The following is a 21,973-nucleotide window of genomic DNA, read 5'->3' on the forward strand; positions in this document are numbered from 1 at the left end:
AGCCATAAAATAGTAATTGAGGGTTGGATTGATTCAGACGTAGCAATACTGAAGGCGCACATGTAAAATGCACAAAAAATAGACAAAAAAGACTACATTGTTTTCATAATAACGTGTATTAGTTTAATACACGTTATTATGAAAACAATGTATTTTGTGTGTCTTTTTAATGGGCTTTTGATTTGATATAAAGGTGTAGCATCCCATAAGACTAGGCTTTCATTTCAAACTATTATATTAAAAAAAGAAGTAAAAGTCGAGGGCGTTCCCTGAATTGACGTCACATTGGTGACCCGGAAGTGAAACGGACCGGAAAAGACAATGAAAAAAAAACGGTTTTCGTTGACCCGCATGCTTTGTTTTGTTTGTAAACGTCTTTTCAGGTTTTTAATCGCATGATCTAAACGGCCTAATTTGGGTCAGATCCAACCAAGACATGTTTGTTAAAGGACATGAACAGAAGTCCACCAAGAAGTTGTTGTTTTTTTACGTTGGCTGATTTTTGTGTACTCGACGCATGCCGAAAAGGTAAGAAATGCTCCCGTTTTCTACATTGCAAGCTTCGATGAAGATATAGTTCCACTTGCAGTCATAATATCTCCAAATCGAATTGCGTTTAGTGTTTTTAATCGTTTCAAAGATCGCACAAGGACAAAAAAGTAAACGGCTCAATGATGACTTTTCCAATTCGAAATTCCTTTATAGACCATTTGTCATAAAACGAAAATCCTAATTGCGTAAAGACACACTCGCCAGTAATATTGGTGATATCTGACAACTTGGTTTATTTATTTATTTTTGGTAATGACCATGTTTGAATATAAAAATGAGCATGTATAGAAAGGCTTTTTTTAAATAAAAAACGGCCATGAATAGTTAGGCTTTTTTCTTAAAAAAACGACCATGTATATATAGTAAGGCCTTTTTGAATAAAGACGACCTTGTATAGTAGGCTTTATTTCTTTAAAAAACGACATAGTACAGTAAGGCTTTTTTTCTTAAAAAACGACCATGTATAGCAGGGGTCGGGAACCTTTTTGACGAAGAGAGCCATAAACAATTCATATTTTCTAATGTTATTCCTTGAGAGCCATACTCCGAATTTAAAAGTCAAAATACATGTAAATGGGTGTATTTTATTTGATTTAATTTCACCACTTTTAAAGTGGAAAAAAAGAATACTTTTGACAACATTCTTATGCAGTTGCTAATCAATGAGAGTATGCGTTCTAGCAGAGTCTAATGCAAAAAAAGAAGACTAAAGCAGCACTGGACGTAGTACGTATCTCAGTTCTGTCACCAGCGGGTTCCATATTTTAGCTCACAGGTTAGCGAAGAGCCAGATGCACCCATCGAAAGAGCCACATGTGGCTCCCGAGCCATAGGTTCCCTACCCCTGATGTATAGTAAGGCTTTTTTCTTTAAAAAAACGACATAGTATAGTAAGGCTTTTTTCGTAAAAAAACGACACATTGTATAACAAGGGTTTATTTATAAAAAACGACACAATTTATAACAAGGGTTTATTTATAAAAAACGACACAATGTATAACAAGGCTTTATTTATAAAAAAACGACATAGTATAGTAAGGCGTTTTTCTTCCAAAAAAAAGACACATTGTATAACAAGGCTTTATTTATAAAAAAAGACATAGTATAGTAAGGCTTTTTTCTTTAAAAAAACGACATAGTATAGTAAGGCTTTTTTCGTTAAAAAAAAAACGACACAATGTATAACAAGGCTTTATTTATAAAAAACGACATAGTATAGTAAGGCTTTTTTCTTTAAAAAAACGACATAGTATAGTAAGGCTTTTTTCGTAAAAAAACGACACATTGTATAACAAGGGTTTATTTATAAAAAACGACACAATTTATAACAAGGGTTTATTTATAAAAAACAACACAATGTATAACAAGGCTTTATTTATAAAAAAACGACATAGTATAGTAAGGCGTTTTTCTTCCAAAAAAAAGACACATTGTATAACAAGGCTTTATTTATAAAAAAAGACATAGTATAGTAAGGCTTTTTTCTTTAAAAAAACGACATAGTATAGTAAGGCTTTTTTCGTTAAAAAAAAAACGACACAATGTATAACAAGGCTTTATTTATAAAAAACGACATAGTATAGTAAGGCTTTTTTCTTTAAAAAAACGACATAGTATAGTAAGGCTTTTTTCGTAAAAAACGACACATTCTATAACAAGGCTTTATTTATAAAAAAACGACACAATTTATAACAAGGGTTTATTTATAAAAAACGACACAATGTATAACAAGGCTTTATTTATAAAAAACGACATAGTATAGTATGGCTTTTTTCGTAAAAAAACGACACAATGTATAACAAGGCTTTATTTATAAAAAACGACATAGTATAGTAAGGCTTTTTTCTTTAAAAAAACGACACATTGTATAACAAGGCTTTATTTATAAAAAAACGACACAATTTATAACAAGGGTTTATTTATAAAAAAACGACACAATGTATAACAAGGCTTTATTTATAAAAAACGACATAGTATAGTATGGCTTTTTTCGTAAAAAAACGACACAATGTATAACAAGGCTTTATTTATAAAAAACGACATAGTATAGTAAGGCGTTTTTCTTCCAAAAAAAAGACACATTGTATAACAAGGCTTTATTTATAAAAATCGACATAGTATATATAGTAAGGCTTTTTTTTCTTAAAAAACGACAGTATAGTAAGGCTTTTTTTTCTTAAAAACGACAGTATAGTAAGGCTCTTTTTTTCTTAAAAAACGACATAGTATAGTAAGGCTTTTTTTCCTTAAAAAACGACAGTATGGTAAGGCTTTTTTTTTCTTAAAAAACGACAGTATAGTAAGGCTTTTTTTCGTTAAAAAACGACACAATGTATAACAAGGCTTTATTGATAAAAAACGACCTAGTATAGTAAGGCTTTTTTCTTAAAAAAACGACATAGTATAGTAAGGCGTTTTTCTTCCAAAAATGACCATGTATAGTAAGGCTTTTTTTTTCTTGTGGTCTCTCTGACAGGATGGAGTAGGTTTGGGAGCAGCTTGCGGATGAAGCGCCGCCCCGACCGGTCGCCACCGGTCGCCTTCGTATTGGCTTGGTATGTGATGTCTTGCCTTGTTGCAGCGATCCTAGTGCGTGTGCATAGCCACATTCCCTTACAAAACACTTTTTAGAATGAAAAAAAAAATATTTCTTATAAATCAAAGTCAAGGTCACATCATAGAACAAGAGATACTTTGCTGTCAACTTTTATTTGTATTTTTTCAGATGAGTGACAGACACAAAGGCAAAAATGGATGACTTGTGGGATGGACAGTCTTCCAACGAAAAGGTTTCCCAAACTGTGGAGAGCGAGGACACCTGAAGACAAAAAAACGTATGTTTAAAAGAGACATTCATGTTGCTGTGCAGAAAATATTTCTTTTCTTTTGTTTTTCTTAGACTCACCTGTGGATGTCGATTTCACCAAGGGGCTGACGCGGGAGGAATTCTAACTTTCTTTTAAAATGCCTTGTCTTGCTGGACACTGGACCTTAAAGCAGTCCAAAAAAGACTTCTTTAACTAAATGTCAGTTTTTATTTGCACAGAATTGCCACTTACGGATTAAACTTTTTTTCTTCAAATTCAGGCATATTCTTGGTCTCTATCAAACGGGATCCCATATCCACCGCACGCAGGATTTCTTCATTTTGACCCAAAAATGAGGTATAGTGCCCACTTAGCATACAAAAGTTGCCTGGATTGATTCCCACATCCTTCAAGTTTTCACTCTTCCGCTCAAACAGATACTTGGCCTCAATAGTAGAGCACCAACTTACCATACAAAAGGTCATGGGTTGGATACCCCGCCTCCTCCAATTTGTCACTTTTCAGGTCAAATTAAAACTGAGTGGGCAGGACCATACTTTTTCGGGAGGTGGCTTATACACTTATACTTTTTCGGGAGGTGGCTTATACACTTATACTTTTTCGGGAGGTGGCTTATACACTTAGTTAAATGAGTCGAGCGTCCCCTCAGCGACAAGGCTTAGGCGGCCGAAGTTTAGTGGGACGGTGGGAGGGCCCTTTAGCGCGCACGGTGAGTATGCGCACAGTAGAGTTTGTGCCTACCACCGAGTGGAAGCCGGTTCGCGTCCCGCAGACGTACTCTTGGTGCCTCTCCCCGCCTTCGGCGGGGAGAGGCACCTGCGACATAAGACAAATTACCTTTTACTAAAATTAACTTTCGAAAATTAAATTTGACATTTAAACATTACATCAAAATTAGTTAAAAGATTTGGCCTAAAAAAAACAAGACAAGAAAACTTTTATTGGACAGGACCATGCTGCGTACGGAGGCGGCTTACACACTTAGCCAAAATCACTCCAGCGCCCTCTTACCGAAAAGACTTAGCCGGTCGAAGTTTAGTGGGTGTGTGGGTGGGCCCCTTGGCGCACACAGTAGAGTATGCGCCTACCACCGAGTGGAAGCTGGTTCGCGTCCCGCAGACGTACTCTTGGTGCCTCTCCCCGCCTTCGGCGGGGAGAGACACCTGCGACATAAGACAAATTACCTTTTACTAAAATTAACTTTCAAAAATTAAATTTTACATTTAAACATTGCATCAAAATTAGTTAAAAGAATTGGCCTACAAAAACAAAAGACAAGAAAACTTTTATTGGACAAGACCATGCTGAGTAGGGAGGCGGCTTACACACTTAGCCAAAATCACTCCAGCGCCCTCTTACCGAAAATACTCAGCCGGTTGAAGTTTAGTGGGAAGGTGGGAGGGCCCTTTAGCACACACAGTAGAGCATATGCCTACCGTCGAATGGATGCCGGTTCGCGTCCCGCAGACGTATTCTTGGTGCCTCTCCCTACCTGCGACAAAAGACTCATTACCTTTTACTAAGAAAAACTTTAAAAATTAAAATTTCCATTTAAACATTACATAAAAATTAGTTAAAAGAATTGGCCAAAAAAAAACAAAAGACACTGGCTATTAGCTATGATTTCAAATAAGCCCGCCAAACTTTTATTGGTTGGCATTCCCACCACAACCGCCGGCTGTCGAAGAACCGCATGGTGGCGTTGCTCTGCCAGTCGCCCTCGTCCACATCCACGTCGGCCGAATGACGGAGACACAGCTCAAACCCACGGCTGTCGCGGGGTGAGGCAAGCAGGACTTGACTTGTCGATCGGTCGGCTGCACCCGTTCTTCTCCTCCCGCTCCTCTTCCACGTTGTCCAATGCATCTGTCATGACACAAAGACAATTATTTCTCAACAGGGAAAAAACCCTTTGTATACTATGTCGTTTTTTGAGAAAAAAAACCCTTACTATACTATGTCGTTTTTTAGGGAAAAAACCCTTTGTATACTATGTCGTTTTTTAGGGAAAAAAAGCCTTACTATACCATGATGTTTTTAAGGAATAAAGACTTACTATACAGTGCGTGGTTGTCCGTCTCCTTGTACCCCAAGATCGTCTGGCCACCGATTCAGGATGTCCCCCGCCTCTGGCCTGGAGACAAATGGGATTGGCTCCAGCATCCCCCGCTACCCTAATGAGGATAAAGCAGTTCAGAAAATGAGATGAGGCTTACTATACATGGTCTTTTTTTTTTAAAAGCCTTACTATACTATGTCGTTTTTTTAGGGAAAAAAAGACTCACTATACTATGTCATTTTTTAAGAAAAAAAGCCTTACTATATATACTATGTCATTTTTTTAGGAAAAAAAGCCTTACTATACTATGTTGTTTTTTAGGGAAAAAGCATTACTATACTATGTCATTTTTTAAGAAAAAAAAAACCCTTACTATATTATATCATTTTTAGGGAAAAAACCTTACTATACTATGTCGTTTTTAGGGAAAAAAAGCCTTACTATACTATGTCGTTTTTTTTAGGAAAAAAAGCCTTACTATATTATGTCGTTTTTTTAGGGAAAAAAGCCTTACTATACTATGTCGCTTTTTGGGGAAAATAGCCTTACTATACTATGTCAATTTTTGGGGAAAAAAGCCTTACTATACCATGTCGTTTTTTAGGTAAAAAAGCCTTACTATACTATGTTGTTTTTTTAGGTAAAAAAGCCTTACTATACTGTTGTTTTTTTAGGAAAAAAGCCTTACTATACTATGTCGTTTTTTTTAAGAAAAAAAGCCTTACTATACTATGTCGTTTTTTAGGGAAAAAACCTTACTATACTATGCTGTTTTTTTTTTTTTAGGAAAAAAAGGCTTACTATACCATGTCGTTTTTTAGGAAAAAAAGCCTTACTATACTATGTCGTTTTGTAGGGAAAAAACCCATTGTATACTATGTCGTTTTTTAAGAAAAAAAAGCCTTACTATACTATGTCGTTTTTTAGGGAAAAAACCCTTTGTATACTATGTCGTTTTTTAAGAAAAAAGCCTTACTGTATATATAATGCCGTTTTTGACGAAAAAAGCCTTGCTATACATGGTTGTATTTTTTTTTTTAAAGCCTTACTATACTATGTCGTTTTTTAAAGAAAAAAGACTTACTATACAATGTTGTTTTTTTAAGAAAAAAGCCTTACTATACTGTCGTTTTTTAAGAAAAAAGCCTTACTATACCATGTCGTTTTTTAAGGACAGCCTTACTATACTGTCGTTTTTTAAAGAAAAAAGCCTTACTATACGATGTTGTTTTTTAAGAAAAAAAAGCCTTACTATACTATGTCGTTTTTTAAGAAAAAAAGCCTTACTATACTATGTCGTTTTTTAAGAAAAAAAAAGCCTTACTATACTATGTCGTTTTTTAAAAGAAAAAAGCCTTAGTATAGTATGTTGTTTAAGAAAAAAAGCCTTAGTATACTGTCATTTTTTAAGAAAAAGGCCTTACTATACTATGTCGTTTTTTTTTTAAAAGCCTTACTATACATGGTCATTTGTAAGAAAAAATATGCCTCACTATACATGGTCATTTTTTAAGAAAATATGCCTTACTATACATGGTCTTTTTTTAAGAAAAATGCTTTACTATACATGGTCGTTTTTTAAAGAAAAAAGCCTTACTATACTGTCGTTTTTTTAAGAAAAAAGCCTTACGATACTATGTCGTTTTTTTAAAGGAAAAAAAGCCTTACTATATATACTATGTCGTTTTTTTTACGAAAAAAGCCTTACTATACATGGTCATTTAAAAAAAAAAGCCTTACTATACTATGTCGTTATACATGGTCGTATTTTAAGAAAAAAAAGCCTTACTATACATGGTCGTTTTTTTAAGAAAAAAGCCTTACTATATATATAATGCCGTTTTTGACGAAAAAAGCCTTGCTATACATGGTCGTATTTTTAAAAAAAAGCCTTATACTATGTCGTTTTTTTTTTTTTTTTTTAAAGCCTTACTCTACTATGTCGTTTTTTTTAAAGCCTTACTCTACTATGTTGTTTTTTTAAAGCCTTACTATATACATGGTCGTATTTTAGGAAAAAAAAGCCTTACTATACATGTTCGTTTTTTTAAAGGAAAAAAGCCTTACTATACATGGTCGTTTTTTTTAAGAAAAAAGCCTTACTATACATGGTCGTTTTTTTAAGAAAAAAGCCTTACTATATATATAATGTCGTTTTTGATGAAAAAAGCCTTGCCATATACTATGTCGTTTTTTAAAGAAAAAAGCCTTACTATACATGGTCGTATTTTTTTAAAGCCTTACTATATACTATGTCGTTTAAAAAAAAAAAAAAAGCCTTACTATACATCAGGGGTGTCAGACTCGGGTTGGTTCGCGGGCCGCGTTAACGTCAACTCGATTTCATGTGGGCCGAACCATTTTAGAACTTGGATAGACTTTTTATAAATGGATTAAAAGAACTGGAATAAAAGCCCTGAATATTCCGTTTTTTATAGATCCAAAACAATGTTTATTTTAGCTTTTTTTTTTTTTTTTTTTTGGACATATTTTTAGATTTTACAAAATGATTTTTGAACTAAAAACACAGAAAAAAAGGATTAAAAAATTACAATTATTGATTTAAAAGGGGGAAAATTAGGAAATTGAATATACATCTATACTCTTCATTTTAATTTGATCCTAAAACAAAGTCGGCACTCATGATTTACTTTCCCAGGCCACACAAAATGATGCGGCGGGCCAGATTTGGCCCCCGGGCCGCCACTTTGACACCTGTGCTATACATGGTCGTATTTTTTTAAAAAGCCTTACTATACATGGCCATTTTTTAAATAAAAAAAGCCTTACTATACGTGGTCGTTTTTTTTAAAGCCTCACTATACATGGAGGGTTCGAATTCAGGTCAGCCCACCTGTGTAGAGTTCTTCCCAGGCCTGCATGGGTTTTCTCCAGGTACTCCTGTTTCCTCCCACATTTCAAAGGCTGTAGGCTGGTTGCACACTAGGTGTGAGCGTGAATGGTTGTCCGTCTCCACCGCCACCGGTTCAGGGTGTCCCGAAGTCAGCTGGGATAGGGTCAGGCACCCTCCGCGACCCCTGTGAGGACAAAGCGGTTCAGAGAATGAATGAACAATCAAAGTTGGTCTCATTTCATCAGGCTATCAAGTTAGGTGACGCTTGTTCGGTTCTCACGGACCGCCATTATGCTTTGTGAAATTCACCTGCTTTTGAAATCGGCGTTTCAAAATGCAATCAATAAGATTTCATGTCAAAATAGGTCAGTACATATCACTCGTCCGGCGTTGTCTTTTTTTTAGCTCTCGTGCAAACCTTTAAAAGTTCATACTAATGGACGGGACAGAAGTCCCCTCGTGTGTTTCATCGAGTGAGCGAATGTATTTGTCACAAAAAGTCCACTTACAAATAAGCCTTGTTAGAGTTCGGTCGCTGTTTCCTTTTTCGGTTTCCTCTTCTATCGACGTTTGCATTCTTTTTTTCTATGAATTATGCTTCATCTGTGACCTAAAGACGGTCTTTGTCGACAATTGAGCAACTCGTGTTGTTGGTAAACGTCATGGCTCAAATGAACGGTCACCGTCGCACGTCGATGACGACGGAGAATTAATTTAGTAGGTGTCAAAGTGGCGGCCCGGGGGCCAAATCTGGCCCGCCGCATCATTTTATGTGGTCCGGGAAATTAAATCATGAGTGCTGACTTTCTGTTTTAGGATCAAATTAAAATGAAGAGTATAGATGTATATTACATTTCCTGAAAAGGAAAATATGGTGGCTTGCTTACCGCGCTCCACGAGGTGGTTTGTCCTCCCAAATCTATGTCCACGTTTTGAAGATGACGTAGAATTTATGTGATTTTTGTGGTCTTGATGCTATAAAACAGTATGTCAGTACATTCATTTTATCAAATATCGATTGACATTTCACTTAGTATTTTACATCAACTCACCTTTATTCTAGGCCATCTTAGTCCATTAAAAGTTTAACAATTGAAACACAAAGAATGCTTCCTTGTCAACTGTCATTGATTTAGAACACCAAGTGACTACCACACACCATCAATTAAAAGCTGGAGTAAAATAGATCTACAGTAATTACTATTCTCATCTCATTTTCTGAACCGCTTTATCCTCACTAGGGTCACGGGGGGTGCTGGAGCCTTTCCCAGCTGACACCCTGAATTGGTGGCCAGGCGATCGCAGGGCACAAGGAGACAATTTTGAATTGAATTGAATGCTTTTATTGTCATTATACAAGTATAATGAGATTTAAAGCTTTCACCACAGTGCACAAATAATAGCAGACAACCATTCACGCTCACACTCACACCTAGGGGAAATTTAGAGTGTTCAATCAGCCTACCATGCATGTCTTTGGGATGTGGGAGGAAAACGGAGCACCCGGAGAAAACCCACGCAGGCCTCGGGAGAACATGCAAACTTCACACATTTAGACTGAGCTGATTTGAACCCAGATGCCCCACTGTGAGACTGTCGCACTAACCACTCAGCCGCCGAGACACCCAGGTTATTATTAATGCTTTTTTGTGTGTCATCAACGTCATTTCAAATATATTTTGTGAAATTCACAGACAGATTTGAATCCACTCTAACCTTGACATGAAATTGATATGAATTATTTATTGACTCACATTGAAGCTCATGTCAAGCTTCCAATTAAAAAGAACCGTTCAAATAAAAATCTCCCCAATGAGGAAAAAAAAGCATGTTGAGTCTTCAAGGGAGTCATTATGAAACAGGTTTTACATGTATTACAATTTTAGTTTCCCGTGTCTTGTTTGGGGAAATAATCCACCCATTGAAAATTGTCCATCAGTCCCACAGCTAGACAAAGGTTCAGTAGATCTTGTAGTTACAGACCTTCCATCCTGGTGTGAATGAGTCCAATGGGGAGTCTTATGCTATCAGGAGCCCATCATTCCGCTTCTTTTAACATTCAGTGCAAAGCATAGAGCAAGAGGAGAACGGTGCAGACGCCGATCACAGTGCCGAGGATGAGGGAGTCCCGCCTCTTCCGGAGGTTGATTCGCTGGATGAGACTGTTAATGGCTGGGAAACGATCTTGAAAAATCAAGGATTAAGGATGATACCCAATAATCCAAATGGGTTGCAAAACATTGAAATGTTTTCCATACACTACTGTACATTTTTCTACAACTACAACTACATTAATTAAAAAAAATCAGGCCTGAATTAGAATGGAAAGTCTTTTGCAGTTGGCTTGAACTGAAACTAAGGTTTTGGGATTTTTTTGTATTATACTTTTTTTTGTACTAAAGTAAACCACAGCCTCTGCATCCTATCCATCTTACGCCCACTCAAAAGTATTTCATGTTTATATAATATACATAAAGTATAAAAATTTAGATAAAGATTTGAGGGCCCTCTCAAGAACAAGCGCAATTGGTGGCTGACTACACACAAGTGTGGCTAATCCTGCTCTCAACCCTTGTATTGTAACTGATGGCTTGTAAAACACCATGTTGGCCTTAAATATATTAAAGCAATTACATTTACAATGCGACGTGTAGAAGAGTTGAGTAATAATGAAAGTTTTCTCAAGGGAAAGCAATGAAATTGAGTAATAATAAGGAAAGTTTTCTCAACGGAGTGCAATGAAATTCTAATGACAACAGAGGATAATGAGAGAAATTAATCAATTTTTCCATAAACCTTTTGTTGGCTTTTACATAAGGACAATTTGTGGATAGAAACTGAAACCTTTAAGCTTCAAGCATTGTGGAGGTGGGTAGGATACTGGCCAGCGTGTTGACTCGGCTCTGTATGGATTTCAGAATGCCCCTTTGGGATGTCATATTCTCCTTGGTTGCCATGGCAATGCTAAAAACAAGGGCAAACAATACAGAAAAGAGGAAATTAAATGAGCTAAAAACAATAGTGCTCATTGTGCAATAACCCCTCCCCCAATAATGATAATCGTCTTCAAATTCTAATCAACAGTAAGCACCACAGGACCACAAGAGAGATCCATCTTTGTGAAGTAGCCTGAGAATTGTTTACCCTTGTGGCAGGCAAAAAAAAAAGTCGCACCGAGGAGCTGTGCCATGTGAGGCCATGGAGGTGGAAGCTGCTGCGGAGACAAAAAAAAAAGTCCTCCAAGCAATGTGAAGGAGGAGATCAAGTTCTCCTCAGTCAGGTGCAAATACTTGCTGACTTCAGCAACTTCCTACAGTCTCTTCTTCTTTCAGTACGGACGACCGCAGGGAAATCAGAGCTGAAGTTTTTTTTTTTCTCCCCTCTACACATTTTATGCAGTCAGTCACCGGGTGCAGTTTGATACCGAAGGATGTCAATAAAACGGAATCCATAAAAAGATGTGTGGTTAGATTCGTCTTGATACTAATTCCCATTAGATTCAGTTACTAAAATGGAGTTTCAACTCATTTTGCCTGAAAAGTATAACAGGATTTGGAGTTAACAAGGAGAAAGTTACTACAATATGCATATGGTGCTAATCTGTTACAATGGCCTACGCGTAAATTTGAGGGAATCTGGATGTAGTCAGTATTATTACAAAACATTGGCAGATAGTGAAGTGAACCAAAATGAAATGAGGATAAGATAATACAGTCTACTTACAAAATTAATTGGTTCCGAAGTGGTTCCGTATCTTAAGTTTTTCATAAGTAAAGAGACATTTTATGCGTAAAAGCCCTAAATCTGTTCCAAGGCCCCAATAGTACCAAATAAATATTTTAAAAATGATCAAAGTAAACCAGCAATTGACAAAATATACAAACACGAATGTAAACACACAACTTAAAATGATGAATTCAAAAGAATTTAACTTTCTTGGAGGCCCTTGATGAATAATAATGAATAAAGTTGCTTTAAGCACACTCGAAAAACCCTCGTAACACCGTGGTAGAATTAAAAGCACACAAAAAACAACAAGCTAATGGGAAGCCAGTGGGGTTTTGGAGAGGAGTGGGAAAGCACTATATCATACCAATTTCAAAATGAAATGCAGTAGTGTATTTACGTTTATATATATTTTTTAGATTTTGGGTTGTTTCGTATATAGAGATGATATCAGACATTAACATAGTTAACGCGAATATGACTAGGGGGCTTTTATAGATTGCAGTGACAAAGGCTATTCATCAAGATGCTGGGGCTGCCAGTCCCAGAGGAGCCATTGTTGACCAGATCCAATTTTTGTATAATTTTGGCAGGCCTGAGGGGAGGCAAAAGGAGCGGGGATTGAAGAGGAATTACGATACCCTGATAAAAACCACAGTATACGGGAGTGGTTTATTGCAAGAAAGTGAAGGTGCAATCCATTATAGGGCTGGGCATTGACCAGCATTCAGAATGTGGATTCTACCATCAATGTGGGTTCATTTGGACAATGAGCTTCTTAAGTTCGATTCGATTTAAATCCAGTAAAAAATAATAATAATAATAGTTTGGTCATATCGACATTTTGATCCTCTGATTTATGGCTGAAGAAATGATATTTAAGCTTATTGTTTATTGGACAACAAAAGTCAAAGGGAATAAAAGCAAATCATTCTGGCGTTTTAAAAGCTTGTCACAACCATTAGGTTATGTAATGATGATTTTGTTTGGTAGAGTTCATGACCAAGGCAGCAACTTTAGCAACATAATACACACAATGTTTAGGTTCCAAAAATATTGGCTAAAATGTGACTAAAAGTGAGATTTCAGAATTAGTTGAATAAATTACTGAATAACTTTAAAAATAAATTTGATTTTGTCCGATCCCCCTGAACTAAATGACTTATGGTGATGCCGTTAAAGCTGCTTACCTTATTGTGTCATCCATCAGTCGGTCAGAACTACACGTGGAAGAAAGACATGAATGTGTTAGTCATCAACATTAAATGGACAACCAGGAATTATTAACAAGTGTGCCGCCAAGTAAGAGGAACGCTAAAGGTTTTTGTTTTGTATGTAAAACATTTTATATAATGACCATGTGAAACTATTGCTTTGGTTAGGAGCAGTGAGATTTTCTTAAAATGATTAAGGTCATGTTGATTTTCACTCTTAGGCATTATCGTTTGCGAGTGCATCATCAGAACTCTGCAATGACCCATTTGTGACACTATCGTATATTATATTAAAACATGTACCGTTAGAGAATAGACAGGTTTTGCATAGGTTACTCATAAACAACTAAGAATTGGAGCTTAAACTATAGTCTGATTCAATTTTGATACATTTATCAATTAAAGCAAACAACCTGAAAGCAGGCTGTATTTCACGGTTGATGGGAAACCTTGAAAACTCTTCAAAGTCATGCTTAATTTGTGGTTTCCATTAATAATTAAATGCTAAAGGCCTTTTCCATTTCGATCTAACCAAATCCACAACAAAGCATTAAAGACGTGGAAGATAAGCAACTTTAAACTTAAAAGTTTGCTATACTAAAGACTTGTTACTAAGTTAGATATAGGCAACACGACTCTATTTGATAAAAAAAATGTGGGGAAAAACAGGCCTTTTTTTAAATTGAAGAGAAGAATTTCAATTTGCAGTGAAATATTTAATGATTTGGACTTTAAAGATATTAATTATGGTGAGGATGAGAATGAGTGTGTCCCACTATATAAAGACCTGGCTCATTCTGAGTAGAAATTACACGAGTATTTCCCAACAAGCCCGTTAAAAAGTGTGTTCTCAGTTATTGGTTAAGCAGTTCAACAGTTAAATTCATTTTCCAAGTATTTGATGGGCTTTCTGAGATTAATTTGGCAGTCAACTCGAGTTTTTGTAGCTGTGTTAGACACCGACGAGTGAAATCACTTTATGTGAACCCAATAATTTAATGAAACGGAATCTTGTGAGGCAAAGTCGGGGCTGACAGCCAATTTTTGCTCAAATGGAATAATGTGTGTCATTGGTTGTTGTATAATGAAGAGACCAAGTAAATGAAGATGTAAAAAAGTGACCTAGCAGCTAAGGTACACACCCCTCCTTTTTTTAAGCAGCTTTACTGATGCTTGTAAATGTGCTCCATTGACCAATGGGAGATTCGTGTTGGCACATCACAATTTAAATGGTGTCGACACTAACTCTAACCGTGCTTTACTCATTATTTTTCTTTTCAATGGGCTCCTATGTGCATATACTCATTGATTAGCAACAGCGTCACAATGTTATTAAAAGAATGTAAATAGTTATTGTACTTAAAGTGTTGAAATCACCCCAAAAAATCCATGTATTTGTTTTCACTTTTAAATTCTGGGTATGGTAGAGAATGATATGATGAATGATATGTAAAAATATGAATTGTTAATGACTCTCTTGGTCAAAAACGATCCCGACTCCTGCCCTATATGGTACGTATTATTCACTTTTGGTTGTATTCTCTGGGATTGATTTTGATCAGTTTTTAAAGTGATGCTATTGTACTCATCACTGATAAGTGGTAACAAATACGTTAGTAAAATCTAATCATCTCTTTGTCAATTCAAATCTTAATGAGATAAAAGCATTGTTTTGTCTAAATGGTATTTATTCTAGAAGCTAAGGCAGAGAACTTGCAAAGTAATGAATAATGTGGGTCTGCTGAAAGGAAACAATTACTTTAGAGAAGAAAAGCAGTCAGCAAATCTTACCCTTTTAGCAGACCTGAGAATGGATCAGCTTAAGTGACCTGTGATGACCGGCTTTAATTAATGTTCAGTTCCAGATTTAAAGATCATTTTCCCCCAATCACATGATCGTCATAATTCAAAGCTAAATAATTCAGAATGACAATATTAGTACTTTGAGGAGAAATAAGAGACTATGGAGGTGTTCTCAATTGGGATTCAGTTTACCAAATTCTGCATTTAAACAAAAATAAAAGTTTTCCAAGAAGACTGCACTTCTTGTATGTTATTGGAATGGTTTTTGCTATTTTCATATTATTAGAAAAACATTGATTTTGTAGTGCTTCTTTGTGGAGCATTGATGGTTACATTCATTGTGTAGCATAGTTTTGAGGAATGGAAGGTCAATTTTTCAAAAATTGATAGGTCCTCAGGTGCAAACTTACTTTCTTAGATGTTCATGTTCCTTCAGAAACAGCTCTGTTCTTCTGTTGTTCACCCCAGATCCACTTTTATACATTCTAAAAGGGGGCAAAAGACATACTGCTCAAAATATGGACAAAAAAAACTTCACGGAAATTTGACTGCAATTTTCTTGTTCTAGGGAATTTAAAAAAGTACCCGTTAACGCTTAGCTATGGTGTTCAATAGAAAAATTGTAAGTTGACAGTAGCACTAGTGAAAATATTTTTTCCTTGCCATAAGGTGATGGTTATATTATGAAGGAAGGTGGCACGTGAATTCTTTAAGACACTTAATCAAGTTCTGACTTTGCAAATAAATCTTTTAAGGAGCATTCTCAAAATGTTTCACTCAAATATTTCCTTCAAATGGTGGAACAGTGAATGGTGCTTGGCAGTAATGCTGAGTCATGTTAAATAAATTCAAATGTTTTAACTTGTGTTCCACAATTACACATTAACCCAAGTTGAGCCAAAAAGGCAGAAGTTGCTTGATCTAACTTTCATTGGCCAGAAGTCCGTACACTTAAAGGATTTGCAGAATCAATATTGAATTGTTGAGGGAATATATTACAATAACAGCATGCGCCAATACCACATCTTATCCTTGAACCGCTTTCACATTAAAAGCCTTCCTGTGGTCTACCAGCAGGAAGGCTTTAAGTGACGCAGCAGTGAGAGGAAATGTCCAACCACATTGTCAGTCTTGAAACAATAACTCAGTAGGAAACTCCAAAAAGTCATGCAAGCTTTATAAGATTCACTTCTTTACCGAAGGGGGGCAAACATGTTAAGCCAAACAGGACATAGTAACTGCAAATTTCCATATTTCCACATCATTACACATCTTCACAACATCCGTTAACTAATGATACCATGCTTTACATGCTGTGCAGGCTCTTGTTTTGACCTCTCTAATAAAACTGTAGAAAATATAAGCAAGTGAATTATGTGCACATTTATTAGCACTAAAATCATGTAATGAAAAAGAGGCCTCAGTTTCCCCCTCCCCGGATTGCTTAGTATAAAAGCTGCATCACGCACCAATTTCAGTAAATCTACCCATTCATCAGCAGCTGTCATTAGTTTCTGGTCATTTAACTGAGCCCCACCCTTACGCAGCAAAAGAGGCGAAGAAATAGTATGAGGGGGTGGCACAAAAAGATTGTAAACAGACAATGGAGGGGAGGGAATTGCACCCATTTATTTCCCAGACCTCCACCCAAAGGCGATGAATAGAAATATTGTGGTGATGCACCCAATGTAGAATGCAGGTATGAAGCAAATGCTTTTTGAAAAGGGCAACAATACTGTGATTTGTTGCTAGTGACATTAAAAGCAGGAGCAGTTTGACTCGGTTTCATTTTGCCGACATGTACTCAATGAATGTTTGTAAGCCCGCGTGCACAAACATTGATTTTTGTGGTAATAATCTACCAAAGTTGTGCAAATGACTGATGTATTGTTCACATCAATGAAGCGATGGCTATTTTCTAATCGTTCGTGCCAGGATCGAAAAGGTAAGAATGTCTTGAGGATTTTTATTGCCCCCTGTCTGTCAAAATAATAGCTGCAGATATTGCGTCCAACCACTGTTTGTAACACACGTGTATTTTTACATTAAAAAAAAAATCTGACAATTTTACAGCTAAAAATTGGCCGTATGTACATTAGATTTGCCACAAAAGTTCAGGGCCTTTGAGTCATTAAATTTTCTGTGTTTAAACATTTTCTCCGTTATCAGAGTTAAGAAATATTGTATATTTAGATTCTTTGGGATGACAACTTCATGACATCACTGCCTGATGGATTGCGACGAAAAGCTGGCGAGTAGGACCTTATCAAAGAACATTTATGATCCAGTTTGTGCAACATTAAACAAGGAATGGGGTATTCTAAATAAGTTCCCCGCCGCTTTATTCGCCATGTGCTAATCTGCCATGGGATTTGCAGGTTTTTCTGCAAACCATACCGACGCTGACCGGTGATAAGACCACTGGTGAAGCCATGCAAGCTCATATAATATTAACAAGATTTTCCAGTAGATTGACGTCAAAATGATTTCTACCACATTACCGGAACGTTTGTGTGAGTAACAGCAGTCATGACGGTCAGAACTAGAGCAACATAGCGTGAGCACTTTCTCAGGTTACAGGTCAACATTTCTTGGGCTCCAACAAGATTAGGATAGCATTTCTATTTCTAATTTTCAAAAACTTGTTTCCACAGATGTTTGCAGACTGTTGTAAATTCACATTGGTGAAAATGGCCTTGTGTCAACTATTTTGAGATTTGTTGATATCATGGAATTTAAAAAAATATATTTTTTCTCTTAAAATGATACATTTTCCTAGTTTAAACTCTTGACCTTTCATTTAATCTTCTACTGTAATAAAATATGGCACAAAATGTCTCACTTTTTGGGAATACGGTTTGTAATAACATAAAAATAGCTGCCTCTACTGAGGGTTGTGAAACGTATCAGTCCTATGATATGGAAAACTATGCACACAATCAAAATGATATACCAAGTAATATTAACACAACACTGGTAATTAAAAACTAAACCGTAATATTGAAATCCCGGGTTTTCAGCACTTGGATTATGCGTCAATGCATGACTAAGCAGTAATTGCTTTTACCTGAGGAATTATATGGTTTACTCGTTTCGCAGCCACCCACTACATTAGTCATCAATAATTAAAACGTCTAATTAACAACAACATTTCTACTGTGGACATTCAATTCACCTGCTGCACTAATTCTAAAATTGTCTCGCTGTCTTATGTAGGTGATACATTGTAATTCCAATTCTTGTGTGGATTGCCAATCAATTAAAATGATTCCAATCTGGCACAAGACTATAAACAAAAAGCGTAATAACTTGTGGTCGAAACTGTAGAAGAACTTGGAATTATTTCTGCATTAAGCTTACACAGACAGGTATGAGGCAGCTACAGGATGTCTGCATTACTCAATAGATAGAGGCAATCGATAGGAATCCTGCAGTGTTCACCGTATGCTTGTGTCCGCAAGATCAATAAGCCATTATAAAGCAAATGACATGAGTCATGCTCTGATGGAGCGTTTTAACGCACTCACTAACAGCTAACCCAATCAGAGGGCAGGATGCAGCTTTTCCATGCCAATTTGTCTTGTAGGCGCAGGCAAAGTGGAGGTCAAGGTTCAATTATCACACACTGGCAAATCACTGAGTAAATGGCACCATCTAGTAGTCAAATGAGCATTTTCCTCACACTGACAGTGCCTTGTGTTTTCTGTTTTCCACAGCCCAGAGAATCGAGCAAGTCTCGCACTTAAACAAGTGTAATATAAATAGGCCTGAAATTGAGTTCACCTTTCTTCTAAAAACCATATCGCAAATGAGTGCCCAGGATAATTTAATTATCAATATTGGTTTAGTGTAGTCATCAAACGAGGCTTTTTCCATAGATCACATTACTATATATCTCTCCATCAGTAGCACATGGTTAGCAATATAGTTGACTTACTCAATGTCCTTTCTGACAGATCCTAATAGGTCTTCACGCTCTCGAATGGCTAGGAAGTTTCCTTTGGTTTTGTGGAATTCATGTGTGTAATCCTGGGACAAGGAATTCAAGAATTAATGTAAAGATGAGAAGAAGAAGAAAAAACAATCATTAAAACGTGTGTGTGTTTATGTATATGAGGGCTAATTAATTAGAATGGAATGACTTGGCAAACCTGTAGGATGTCTCTGTGCCTCTGGAGGGTGTGCATGAGTGCGGCATTCAAAGATGCTGTGCCCGGAGAATTGGTATATTCCGCCATCTTGTCATTTACTAAAGTCAGCTGACAAAGTCATAGAGAAAGAGGAATTTCAAAACATGGGCAAAATCTGATTTGTGTAGTCGTAGATGTGAAAAACGCTTGTCAATGTTTATTGTTTGGGAGAAATGTATATAATTGCAAGATTTTGTTTGTCATAATTATAATGTACTATTTTGTTTGCAGTGCAAAAATATAAATCATAACAGATAAATTAAACACTACAATTGTCTTTTTAGTATTGGAATATTGTCCATAATTCCCATAGTGTATTTAAAATATATATATTGCATATTTGCAGTTGAGTCAATTTTTGGATTACCATGTATATTTTCAAACGATAATTTTGATGTTGATATTCAATTAATTTACCTTAGCCAGCAGCTGCTCAATCTCTACGGACATGGTGTCAAACATCCTGTCCTGCGTGGAGTTGTTTAGCAACGGTGTGGTGTCAGACCTGACGAAAAGAACAACATATACAACAACAAAAATGTAAATTAAATAGATGATATGATTCTGGTGAAACCATTTCAAAGTGTCCTTTGACAAAATTATAAAGTGGCATGAAAATGTCTTTTTTTCCATACATAAAACATTGGGTGTTTGGATGAGCAATTTAAATGTTATATACAAAAATCTGACTGGCACAGAAATATTTTAGAAGTGAAAGCAAATTTATTGCACTAACAAGAGAAAAAAATATATAGGTTTAAATTTACACACCCCAACGGGGGATCAATATTCTGTAGACTTTCCTTTTGCCAAAACTAACATCAATTAGACATTTCTGATGACTTCCAATGAGTTTCTAGATGATTGCTATTTTAGACAAATCCTCTTTACAGAACATCTCAATTTTAGGTAAGTTTGCTAATTACCGAGAATTAACCGCTCGCAGCAGATCATCCCATTGATTTTCAACAATGGGAACTAGGATATATATTTTGAGCAATGTTGTGGATCATTGTATAATTGAATTATCTTCAATCTGTGTCTCCAATTAACCAGTGCTAATGAATGATAGGTATTTCAAATCAACAAAAATGACAAGAGGGTGCAAATATTCCACCTGTGGAATTTTGATTTGACAAATCTTGCTGGTCCTGGTTCTAATTTTGAAATGTTACTCTGTCTATCAAGTTTTCATATAAAGTTCAAAGTTTTCATATATAAGTTTTCAAAAAATCTTGTTCATCCAAACAGCCAAAGATTTCTAAATGAAAGCAATGAAAACTGTCAAGAGAGACTAAACTTTTTCTTATGTAGCAAATTGTGTCACACTCTCCAAGATCAAGTGTTAGTGATGTTGGCAGAAATAGGTTAACACTTGGTTATTAATTAAAATGAACAGATTATTTACACAGCACAATTGAGATAAGACTCAAAGCCACTGTCACTCAAGGACAATACACAAAGTACTGTTGCAGTAGGTCACAGATGTGCACAATTGTTATCATCCAGTACACCCACTCGTGTATCATAATGATTGTAGCCCACCAACAGAAGAAGAGCATCATTTTCATCTTACGTGTCTCCTCGCCGTGCATCTCTTGAGGTATTGTAACTGGTACATAGTTTACTGAAGGAGACCAACTTCAAGTCCAGTTCATTCTCCAACTGCCTGGCCTGTTTTCGTAGATCTAAAACACACAAGGCACAAGAAATGGGAAAAAAACGTTTCCAAATTCAACACTATTTAGCTGGTAAAAGGAACAGTTGGTCACAACGACTCAGGGAATTATGTGTGCTCAAACATCCGAAATACGAGCATCGTTGGACGACGTGACAACCCAAATAACAAATCTGTTGACACGATGACGTGAAGTTACTTATGCAGCGTTTGGTTAGCTTACTCGTGGACGGCCAGGATATAAAACACAAGCGCGACATGTTGGAACGCAGACGCAAAGGCAAAGAGGAATAGGCTATTAGTACATCGATGATAAAATGTAACGCTTTTAACGATCACATTTTAATAATTACCTTCCCAATAGTTGCTGTTTCCCATTCCTGCCATCTTTGTTTTGTGTGAAACGTCACCAACTTCCGGGATTGGTCACCAACGGAGGATGAACCGTCACGGTTCTAATATTTTATGGCGCCCTCTGTTGGACATTTTTAGTAGCGCACCCATCAATGTCCCAATTCTATAGTACGTATACCTGTATTTTACAATACACTTAATGGGAGAATATTAGATTGTCCTACCTTCTATTATACGCAAATTAACAAGGATGTATTATTTGTTGTGAATGTACATTATATCAAATCAATTAATTGAAATTGTAAACAATGCTATTTCATTGTATACTAGTGTTGCCATATTTTTTTATTGTACTTTTTTATTTTTACTGTTCCCTTGTATATGCATAGTGCATGCAGAAAAGATGGTATTATTTATTTGTATTCAAAGAATGAAAAAAAATACACAAACTAGACTAAAATATTAGCCATCATATTGTCTGGAGCCATGGTGTCTTGTACTACTTTTTGCGGTTACTATAGACAAAATACTAAATGTTTGGCATACTTAAAATTCTTTTATTCTGTTCAAAAGCTTGTAAATCGTTCACTGCGGAATTGGACGCTCCGCATATCTGGCACTATTTAAGAGATTGCCTGCTTTGTACCCCAGTACTGAAGAAAAATATTCATCAAAAGACCACTCAATAATTTGGATGCCCCCTTATTGCAATGGT

General features: G+C 36.1%; 2 protein-coding genes and 1 long non-coding RNA gene across 11 annotated transcripts; 1 reads left to right on the top strand and 2 right to left on the bottom strand.

Annotated features, from left to right (window-relative positions):
• The first annotated feature begins 305 nt into the window (after positions 1-305).
• Positions 306-5,344, top strand: LOC144083879 (uncharacterized). 4 transcript variants are annotated; one of them, XR_013303659.1, is made up of 6 exons: positions 306-528; positions 3,029-3,107; positions 3,278-3,386; positions 3,452-3,578; positions 3,640-3,716; positions 3,797-5,344. It is a non-coding gene; the product is annotated as an uncharacterized LOC144083879 (long non-coding RNA). The 4 variants fall into 4 exon arrangements; XR_013303657.1 differs by having other exon boundaries at positions 3,452-3,716; XR_013303658.1 differs by having other exon boundaries at positions 3,640-5,344.
• On the bottom strand, positions 3,243-8,964 carry LOC144083878 (uncharacterized). 5 transcript variants are annotated; one of them, XR_013303653.1, is made up of 8 exons: positions 8,803-8,964; positions 8,294-8,477; positions 5,437-5,554; positions 5,047-5,246; positions 4,740-4,868; positions 4,392-4,543; positions 3,458-3,542; positions 3,243-3,370 (listed from the first exon to the last, which is right to left on the bottom strand). XR_013303653.1 is itself a non-coding variant. In XM_077612036.1 (6 exons), the coding sequence occupies exons 4-6, from the start codon at positions 5,244-5,246 to the stop codon at positions 4,465-4,467; spliced, it is 408 nt and encodes a 135-aa protein (XP_077468162.1). In that variant the 5' UTR covers positions 5,437-5,554; positions 8,294-8,477; positions 8,803-8,964; the 3' UTR covers positions 3,243-4,464. The 5 variants fall into 5 exon arrangements, 1 of the variants encoding a protein (XP_077468162.1); XR_013303652.1 differs by having other exon boundaries at positions 3,458-4,543; XR_013303655.1 differs by having other exon boundaries at positions 3,458-4,872.
• Positions 8,965-10,005: 1,041 nt separating this feature from the next.
• Positions 10,006-21,402, bottom strand: gosr1 (golgi SNAP receptor complex member 1). 2 transcript variants are annotated; one of them, XM_077612061.1, is made up of 9 exons: positions 21,258-21,402; positions 20,803-20,914; positions 19,644-19,731; positions 19,188-19,295; positions 18,974-19,065; positions 15,447-15,521; positions 13,210-13,239; positions 11,175-11,257; positions 10,006-10,477 (listed from the first exon to the last, which is right to left on the bottom strand). In XM_077612061.1, exons 1-9 carry the CDS (start codon positions 21,289-21,291, stop codon positions 10,353-10,355), a joined length of 747 nt encoding a protein of 248 aa, XP_077468187.1. In that variant the 5' UTR covers positions 21,292-21,402; the 3' UTR covers positions 10,006-10,352. The 2 variants fall into 2 exon arrangements, with proteins under 2 accessions (XP_077468187.1, XP_077468186.1); XM_077612060.1 differs by having other exon boundaries at positions 21,128-21,258.
• Between the last annotated feature and the right edge of the window lie 571 nt (positions 21,403-21,973).

The sequence above is a fragment of the Stigmatopora argus genome, chromosome 10, assembly GCF_051989625.1.
Source record: "Stigmatopora argus isolate UIUO_Sarg chromosome 10, RoL_Sarg_1.0, whole genome shotgun sequence".
NCBI lineage: Eukaryota > Metazoa > Chordata > Actinopteri > Syngnathiformes > Syngnathidae > Stigmatopora > Stigmatopora argus.

What these genes read in the sequence shown, in the direction of transcription:
- LOC144083878 (XM_077612036.1), bottom strand. Translation starts at nt 5,246, where the DNA reads ATGCATTGGACAACGTGGAAGAGGAGCGGGAGGAGAAGAACGGGTGCA. An exon ending in TTCGACAGCCGGCGGTTGTG is followed by an intron (nt 4,869 to 5,046) that starts GTGGGAATGCCA and finishes TGTCGCAGGTAG; the next exon opens with GGAGAGGCACCAAGAATACG. An exon ending in CAACCGGCTGAGTATTTTCG is followed by an intron (nt 4,544 to 4,739) that starts GTAAGAGGGCGC and finishes CTTATGTCGCAG; the next exon opens with GTGTCTCTCCCCGCCGAAGG.
- gosr1 (XM_077612060.1), bottom strand. Translation starts at nt 21,164, where the DNA reads ATGTCGCGCTTGTGTTTTATATCCTGGCCGTCCACGA. An exon ending in TATATCCTGGCCGTCCACGA is followed by an intron (nt 20,915 to 21,127) that starts GTAAGCTAACCA and finishes TGTGTGTTTTAG; the next exon opens with ATCTACGAAAACAGGCCAGG. An exon ending in GGCACAGAGACATCCTACAG is followed by an intron (nt 19,066 to 19,187) that starts GTTTGCCAAGTC and finishes TCCTTGTCCCAG; the next exon opens with GATTACACACATGAATTCCA.